The following is an 8,801-nucleotide window of genomic DNA, read 5'->3' as shown; positions in this document are numbered from 1 at the left end:
GCAGTCAATCGGGAACAGCCATAATAACCAATCAATTTCAATTTAAAATTTAAATCATCTTATCAGCAAAGGAAAATTCAAAAAGTAACCGTATTGCGCGCTTTGAATGCAACCCTGTCCATTGTGACCCAGCCACATACTATTCTGTGGCAACTCCCTGTGGCCTGTCACTTTGCAGCGTTGCCACATCGTTGTCTCTCCTGTCAAACATTATTTCATTATTGTTTTCAAGTAAACGCTGTGTTATCCAGCACAAATGATTTATCAAAAAATAAGTTTTCCATTTTTATAAGTTCAACGCTGTGGTTCACAAAGCCCAACCAACAAAGTCCAGCCAAAGTGGCCAGCAACGCGCGCCGATTGCATCCGGGTGGCAACTCTGGCAGCTGCGAAAGATTGCAAAAGCAAAACGAAGAGAACGCAGCGCAGCCGAAAAAAATTGAAGCAGCACTGCACGCGATATATTTTGTATTTTCAAAGGTTAAAGCCGCATTCAAAGGCATCCGCCGAGCGCAAACGAAGTGCAAAAGTGCCGGCCAGCCGTAAGTTTTGAAATATTTGCAGCCAATTGTGTATTACAGCCGCTAAAAGTGTTGGGAAAAATTTGCAAGAACCGAAAAAAAACGAAAAAATTTTGCACATCGTCGGCGGCGTTGACGGCGGCAGCGACGTCGCTTCTCTGCCGGCAGCATCGGCAACGCAGCAGCCAAAAGGGAGCAGCTGAAAGAGGAAAAAACGATAAAATACAAAAAGCGGCTACGCAACGCCGAGAGATTTTTCTCTGAAAAAAAGGGAAAAGAAAAGCGGAAGCAAGTGTGGAAATGATGTGTAAATTCGATATGTAAATTCGGCATGTGCCGTTTCGTAGTGTGTGTGAAATTCTTATTGGAAAAGCGTGCTCATCGGTGTGAACGAACGAGCGAAACATTTCGGCGGCGAGAGAGTGAAAGAGAGCGAGAGAGCGCGCACACGCTTGTCTAAGGTGGTGTGCTTGTGTGAGTGGCGGCGGCGGACACACACAGGCACACAAGAGGAAAGACAAAGAAGAAGAGGAAGCACTACGCTGCTGCGCTGCCGGCAAACTCGCGGTCGCAGTCAACGTCGCTGCCGACGTCGCAGCTGGCTGCGTTTTGTGTTTAGCCAGGAATTTTCTGGCCCCAAAATAACTTCAAAATTTTCATTTTTGATTGCTAGTGCGTCAAAATTTATTCCCACCTCGTCGAAAAAAAATTCAAAATCCAGAAAACAAAACCATTCCATTTTTTATTGCTTTCTAGGCAACATTTAGCAGCCGCAAAGCAAAAGACTGATTTGATTACAAGGAATTAGGAGCAGGAACGCGAGGATTCTGCACTGCACACTGAATTGTGGGTACTGCAAACTGTGTATTATTTCTGAGTTTAATTTGTTTTTTAAAAAAACCATAAAGGAACCCTAGATAACACGGCAAACTGCAGTCGACGGGGAAAAGTCGGGAGTTGAAGGCTGGGCAGCAGCAGCATCTTCAGGAGGGACGGACGGCGAAGAACCACCAAAACAAAGCAGAAAAACCAGGAGCCACTGCGCCCAGCAACATGGAAGATCTTCTCGTGGAAGTTCGGCTCGATAATGGCGCCTACTACAAGGTGAGCTAATTAAAGCGAAGAAAAGGTTTTCCCGAACATTTATAGAAGATAAAACAACAAATAAAAACAGACAGGGAGTTGGGGCAGCAGCTGCCTCAGTTTCTAATTTCGTGGATTTTAGCTTTATTTCTATAAATAACAGCAACATTTTGAGTGGAGTCTCGACATCATCGCCACCACCACCGCCACTAAACCAACACTGGTACGCATTCATCGACGCACTCACGCACACGCACACACTGCAGTGTGGGGGTGCCGACGTCGACGCTGGCTGCGCTGTTGACTTCGCTGGCGACTGCGCTGCCAACTGACGTCGTCGGACATTCGTATTTGTTGTTTTGGTGATTTCCCTCTCTAAAAGTTGCAATTTTTTCTAAAGATAAGGTGATTTTACCATTTCTATACGCGGTTAAATGACGATTTATGATTAGATTATAGTCCTACGGGGATTTTATCCCACTCTTTGTTTGGTAAACAAAGTCTGGGAAAAGTTTAAAGCTAATTTTTCATATCTGAATTTTGAGCTTTTTAACAAAATAGGCGTTTCGTGTGGTTTATCTCAGTTTTACCCAGTTAAATTAGGAATAAGTTAGTCATTTGTCACACTTTAATCTGACAGAATTAAATGATGTTTGACTAATGTTGCTCAGAACATATTAAATTAGGTGGTTTTTTATAACAATCTAGGTTTAAAAATTCTGTATAACAGATGTATTATTGAAGGATACTTCGCATAGCGCCGCCTTTGATTTCAGAGCTAGTAAACAAATCAAGTGCAGTGCACATAAACACACTCGCTAAAGACTTCCCTGATGATGATGATTCAGCACCCGACTGTTTGCATTTCGGATAAGGTTCTTCAGTTACTCGCTTATCGGAGATACATATACCATTCCCTTTCTCGATTTCAGATGGCTTGTCGAGCATTTCGGGGTGGGGAAATCATAAAAAAAACTTATTTTATATATAAGTTTATAACCAGCTAAATCCACATTAATGACACACATTTTTTTATCTACTTCTATGCCTCTTGATGTTTGGCCCTGTCAATGCTCTTGTATTTCAACCGTTTGCTGCCGCCAACAAAAAACTACAACTGGCCCGACTGAAAAATGAAAACTAAAAACTACAACAACCACAGGGCCAGGTGACAGCTGTCGGGGATGATGGCATCTTTGTGGATGTGGATGGGTGAGTTTATTCAAACAAACAAATCTGCGAACAGGGCAAACAACAACCACAACGTTTAGACGGCATTTCTAACTAATTTGCAACGATTAACAACCACCGACGCGACTTCTTGGCATCCAATTAGAAATTAGAGATGCTGGGCACGCATCATTTATGTCGTTCGTACGCTATCCGCTATCCGCTTGCCTCCTCCACATCTCCCTCTCAGCGGAATCTCTAATTTGGCGCAATTTGTTAAACGCCAGTGCCGCTGCAGTAGCGCCCGCAGTAGCAGCAGCAGCAGAAATAGAAGACCGACGGACTGACTGACCAACGCCAACCCGAGACTGTCCGCCCCACTCACTTGGGAAGTTCCCCAGAGAGGAGATCCTCGCCAGACGCGGAGCACAGGGGCTGGTCCACAACGGGCTTCCATCTCTGCCAAAGCTGTCAAGTGCGAACGACAAATGCCACTAAGCAGCGGCGCTGACACGGCGGCCAGCGTCAAAGGCGCGACTATTTTTAACCGCGGAAAGAAACCATTTATATTTATTCATTTCCAATTCGGTTATGATGCTCATTTCTTATTCTTTTTCTGCTTTTGATTTCTGTTTGCTTGCTGCACTTCTTGTGACACTTTTTTGGAACGAACTGTTTTCGTTTTACTACATATTGAGTTTTGTTGACTTCCATCTATCACACACCGAGATAGCCACTTCAGCTGAGCAGCAGCTGGATCTAAATTTAGTGTTTGTCCCGACTGTGTGGCATTTCCGATATGTTTTTTTTTTGTTTTATGGCGGGATTTGGAATGGGATTGGCAATAGGAGGTGGGTTTTGGGGAATGGACATGACTCTGCTGTGGCACCCCCACAATGGTTGTGGTTGTTGTTGTTGGTGTTTGTTGTTGATTTCAATGCACCTTGGCCCTCTGCCAGTGCAGAACAGCTGCAGTCGGCAAAATCGGCAAACACCTGTCCGCTGAGTTTTATGCTACGAAAATAACAAGTGCACCTTAATTAATTGAATTGCCCTGCTCCGCACATGAACAACACCATTGTTGCATTGTTGCCTTGTTGCATTATTGCAGCGTGCCCGAGGTGATGAAATATCCATTTGTGAACGTTCGCCTGCCGCCCGAGGAAACCGTCGAGGTGGCCGCCCCCATTTTCGAGGAGGGCATGGAGGTGGAGGTGTTCACGCGCACGAACGAGCGTGAAACCTGCGGCTGGTGGGTGGCCATGATCAAAATGCTCAAAGCGGACATCTGTGCGGTCGCGTACATCGGTTTCGAGACGCCCTACACCGAAATCTGCGAACTGGGCCGTCTGCGCGCCAAAAACTCGAATCCGCCAATTACAGCCAAGTCCTTCTATCAGTTCACGCTGCCCGTTCCCGAGGAGTTGCGCGAAGAGTGAGTATCCTTTCTTATATTTCCCATTAACTCATTCTAAAATGTAATCTATATCTTTTGTAGAGCCCAAAAGGATGGCATACACAAGGAGTTTCAGCGCAGAATCGATGCCGGCGTCTGCAACTACAGCCGCGATCTGGACGCCCTGATCGTCATCTCCAAGTGGGAGCACACTCAGAAGCGCGCCAGCATGCTCAAGGATATGCATTTTCGTAATCTCTCACAGAAGGTGCGTTTTAAAACCAGATCTATTAATGAAGTTGTGTAAACTATTAGTAACTCTTTTAGGTTATGCTGTTGAAAAGGACTGAAGAAGCTGCCCGCCAGCTCGAAACGACTAAACTGATGAGCCGTGGGTAAGTTTTATGCAGATGAATTTCTTGGAACTCAATTTGGAAAACCAATAGTCATTCTTGCTCATTTTCTGGGGTGTCACAACCAACTCTCTACCAAATTTCACCCGCAAAAAATTTCTGCAACAATAGCTTTTTTTTTATCACGCTTAAATAATATTTACGTCTGATATTTGATACGCTTCATTCACGGTTTTCTGTTTTTAAATGAGTACTTTGCTTATCTGTAAACCTCGTATCTGTTTTCTCCTTAGAAACTACGTTGAGGAGTTCCGTGTGCGTGACGATCTCATGGGCTTGGCCATCGGCTCGCATGGCTCGAATATTCAGGCGGCACGCATGCTGGTCGGCGTCACCAACATCGAGCTGGAGGAGAAGTCCTGCACATTCAAGATCAGCGGCGAGACCGCGGAGTCGGTGCAGCTGGCCCGCGCGATGCTCGAATACGCCGAGGAGTTCTTCCAGGTGCCCAGGGAACTGGTGGGCAAGGTGATCGGCAAGAATGGACGCATCATCCAGGAGATTGTCGACAAGAGTGGCGTGTTTCGAATCAAGGTGAGTGCTGTGAGTATTGTGCTCTAAACGCGAACCAGTCCTAATCTGTTTCGGGTCAGATCGCTGGCGATGACGAGCAGGATCAAAACATCCCACGCGAACCTGCGCACGTACCCTTTGTGTTCATTGGCACCGTGGAGAGCATTGCGAACGCCAAAGTGCTGTTGGAGTATCATCTCTCGCATCTGAAGGTAAGTTCGGTGAAATATTTGCTATTATTCAAGATTTAAATTCAATGATATCCTTAGGAAGTGGAACAGTTGCGCCAGGAGAAACTGGAGATCGACCAGCAGCTGCGCGCCATACAGGAATCCTCGATGGGCTCCACACAGAGCTTCCCAGTGACGCGGCGCTCGGAGCGCGGCTACAGCAGCGACATCGAGTCGGTGCGTTCCATGCGCGGCGGCGGCGGTGGTCAGCGTGGCCGGGGACGCGGTCGCGGTGGCGGCGGTCCCGGTGGCGGCAACGGGCTGAACCAGCGCTACCACAACAATCGCCGCGACGAGGACGACTACAACTCGCGTGGCGATCACCAGCGCGACCAGCAGCAGCGCGGCGGCTACAACGATCGCGGCAGCGGCGACAACAGTGGCAACTATCGCGGCGGAGGCGGCGGTGCCGGCAACAACAGGCGCGGTGGCGTCAACCGCCGGCCGCCACGCAACGAGCAGCAGAATGGCCGGGACTATCAGCACCACAACCACACCTCCGAGGAGGTGCGAGAGACCCGTGAAGTGAGCAGCGTGGAGAGAGGTGAGTGACGTGAATCATGCTCCCAATTAACCAATTAGTTGAATCAATTTATTTCGCGCGTCCAAACAAGATCCAAAGTGAATACTTGATCCTCTTCCCCCTCCCTTCAATTCAATGGTGGACATCGTGTGGGGTCAAGAAAACGAGAATCTGTACAGCAAGTTTATTAGTTGTTAAAGAGTATTGCAATAAGGACTGTTTCCCATTTTCATATAATTTTGATCCTTAACTTAAAATAAATCGAAATATCATCATCTTAGTTTTCTTGTTTGTTCATATGGAAGTATTCTTTACATTTTTTTAATAGTTTGTAATTATTTACTTATGTTTATTAGAAGACAGTATTCCACACATTTTTTCAATAGTTTGTAATTATTTATTTATGTTTATCAGAAGACAATTTGTGTAGCGAAAACAAAAAAAGGAATCCCTACATACCAGTTTCCACAATTAAACACAGATAGTAACTTACACCATAATTTTTATTCTAAATATATTTATTGTTTAGTGTACTCTTATTTATTTTTATAAAAATGGAAAGTATTATAATTTTTGAGGAACATTAAGAGCACTGTTTTTTTTTTTTTTAGATTTGGAGCTGTTCTAAATCTTTTGTCAGGCGCACTATTATAAAAGTTAAAATATAAAATACATTTATTTCCTTTAACCCAAAATTTTTAAAAACTATTATTTTGGGTGTGAAAAAGTGCCGTTTGTGTTGTGGAGCTTCGTATGTTTTCGTGGTTTTCCATCGCAATATAAAATTTGAAATGCAATCGGGACGCCTTCTGGATACTCGTGCACACTGATACCTAACCCATTATCCTCCTCTCCACAGCGGACAGTAACTCGTCGTACGAGGGCAGCTCGCGGAGGCGCAGAAGGCAGAAGAACAACAATGGGCCAAGTAACAGTGAGTAGAATGCAATTGCCTGCCGCTGAGCTTATCCTTAAACTTACCTGCTAAACAATACTGTTGCTGTTTCAGCAAACGGAGCTGTTGCCAACAACAACAACAAACCCCAGTCGGCGCAGCAGCCGCAACAGCAGCAGCAGCAACAACAACAGCCACCGGCGCCTGTGAACAAGGCGGCACTGAATGCCGGGGATGCCAGCAAACAGAACAGCGGCAATGTGAACGCCGCTGGCGGTGCGAGCAAGCCGAAGGATGCCTCACGCAACGGCGACAAGCAACAGCAGCAGCAGCAGCAGGCGGGCACACAGCAGCAGCAACCGTCGCAGGTGCAGCAGCAACAACAGCAGGTGCCACAGCAGCAACAGCAGCAGCCGAAACCGCGACGTAACAACAAGAATCGCAGCAACAACCACACGGACCAGCCAGCCGGACAGCAGCAGCAGCAGCTGACGGAGAACGTAAAAAAAGAGGGCCTGGTCAATGGCACGTCCTAAGCCAAGTGAGAAACGTGGGGAAAAAGCGGTAGAAGCAGTAACAGCAGCAGCAACTAACAGATGCGAAGAACAACATGAACACAAATTGCACATCGTTCAACGGAGTAACAATGTTGTATGCGCAGCGGGGGCAGCTTAATATATTCATCCTTATTGCGTTGAATGTGTAGCCGCCACACAACACAACCAACAACAAGAACCACAACCACAACAACAACAACAACAACCACACATCCAAACAACAGCAGACACTAGAACAACAACATCAGCCAACAAAATAGCAGTCACTAACAAATTGTTTGAGAAACTATATGAGTAACTAAAAAAAAGGAAACGAAAAATTAAAATACATGAAATATGTAACAAATGTAAAAGCATATACTAACACACACACACAAAGGTACACTCACACACACAGAAAAGTTCGAATTATACACAAAAAGAAAAAGAGGAATAAAAGAAACTTCATGCCTAGGCTTATAATTTGAATTGAAACTAAAAAAAGCTTCAATAACAATCAAAATGAATTATATTTATGTATAAAACAAATTCAAAGGCAATTATTAACAAGCAAAAAACAGAAAACGAACGAATCGAAAGGGAAACATTGAATTTGTAAACTAAAACTTTAACTCTAATTCGGGCAATTAGCGTAGTTTTTCGAAAGGAAAATCTAAAGAAAACTGACGGAACGGGCGCTTCTAAAGCGCCCTTTGCGTCGACTTGAAAAGTTTCTAGTTATATATGCATATTATAATAAAACGAGTATAATATAATTGCATTTTTTTGTTTTGGTTAAATTAATTTTAGTTGAGTCAGTCATGTGTTTTTTGTGTATAATTCGTGCATGCAACAACTTAATCGCCAAGAAGGTTTTTTTCAATTTTACCATCATTTTTTTGTATTATTATTGTTTAGTTTACCATTGTAAATGCCAGGGCGCGTTTGGAAGTTGCTTTAAAAATTTCAACAAAGTAAACGAACGCGACTCCAGACAAAAACCCAAAACAAACACGTTGAACTACTAGTTCGTCTTGGGCTTTTGCAGCGTTTGATTGTTTATTTTGTTTGTTACAACATGGAAATCCTCTCTTACTTGTATAATGTTGTATTTATTTACTATTATTAACACATACCCACACTCACCCGCATACCCCATCAAAATACACGAATATCAACTCTATCACACACACACACGCTCGCTCATACAAACAAGAAGGGAAACGCATTGAATTTGATTTTGTTTTATAAATATATAATTTACTTCGCCAAACCTACAAAGCGTATACTAACTTAGTCCTCTATTGAATACTCTTAAATTATTTAATGCCAGTAACGTGCAGCGCCGGGAGCATTAAACACACAATCATCGAGAAGTGCGAATCATTTGAATGAGAAGAGAAACCATACTAGAAGCCCCTAACATAATTTAAATTAGTTCAAGCAAGCAGATCACATCAACTAAGAAATATAAATACAATGTAAAGCCACATAAAAAACCATCTAAGAACAAACAACAAG

The 8,801-nt window shown here is 44.1% G+C and overlaps 1 protein-coding gene across 4 annotated transcripts; it reads left to right on the top strand.

Annotated features, from left to right (window-relative positions):
* Window positions 1-243: 243 nt before the first annotated feature.
* On the top strand, window positions 244-8,557 carry LOC108098912 (synaptic functional regulator FMR1). Of its 4 annotated transcripts, none has more exons than XM_017202112.2 (12): window positions 245-542; window positions 1,278-1,367; window positions 1,430-1,625; window positions 2,767-2,816; window positions 3,886-4,209; window positions 4,273-4,438; window positions 4,498-4,565; window positions 4,817-5,126; window positions 5,177-5,308; window positions 5,366-5,870; window positions 6,709-6,783; window positions 6,859-8,557. In XM_017202112.2, the coding sequence occupies exons 3-12, from the start codon at window positions 1,575-1,577 to the stop codon at window positions 7,278-7,280; spliced, it is 2,103 nt and encodes a 700-aa protein (XP_017057601.1). In that variant the 5' UTR covers window positions 245-542; window positions 1,278-1,367; window positions 1,430-1,574; the 3' UTR covers window positions 7,281-8,557. The 4 variants fall into 4 exon arrangements, with proteins under 4 accessions (XP_017057604.1, XP_017057601.1, XP_017057603.1 ...); XM_017202114.2 differs by having other exon boundaries at window positions 246-542; window positions 4,817-5,117; XM_017202115.2 differs by lacking the exons at window positions 6,709-6,783; window positions 6,859-8,557 and adding an exon at window positions 5,941-6,129 and having other exon boundaries at window positions 244-542.
* Window positions 8,558-8,801: the final 244 nt, after the last annotated feature.

The sequence above is a fragment of the Drosophila ficusphila genome, unplaced genomic scaffold, assembly GCF_018152265.1.
Source record: "Drosophila ficusphila isolate 14025-0441.05 unplaced genomic scaffold, ASM1815226v1 contig_791, whole genome shotgun sequence".
In the NCBI taxonomy this organism is placed as follows: domain Eukaryota; kingdom Metazoa; phylum Arthropoda; class Insecta; order Diptera; family Drosophilidae; genus Drosophila; species Drosophila ficusphila.
The sequence above is the reverse complement of the archived record's forward strand: the minus strand, read 5'-3'. Positions and strand labels throughout refer to the sequence as shown.

Coding starts and splice junctions, on each gene's coding strand:
- LOC108098912 (XM_017202112.2), top strand. CDS start 1,575: ATGGAAGATCTTCTCGTGGAAGTTCGGCTCGATAATGGCGCCTACTAC. Junction 4,566..4,816: donor ACTAAACTGATGAGCCGTGG/GTAAGTTTTATG, acceptor TTTTCTCCTTAG/AAACTACGTTGAGGAGTTCC. Junction 5,127..5,176: donor TTCGAATCAAGGTGAGTGCT/GTGAGTATTGTG, acceptor GTTTCGGGTCAG/ATCGCTGGCGATGACGAGCA.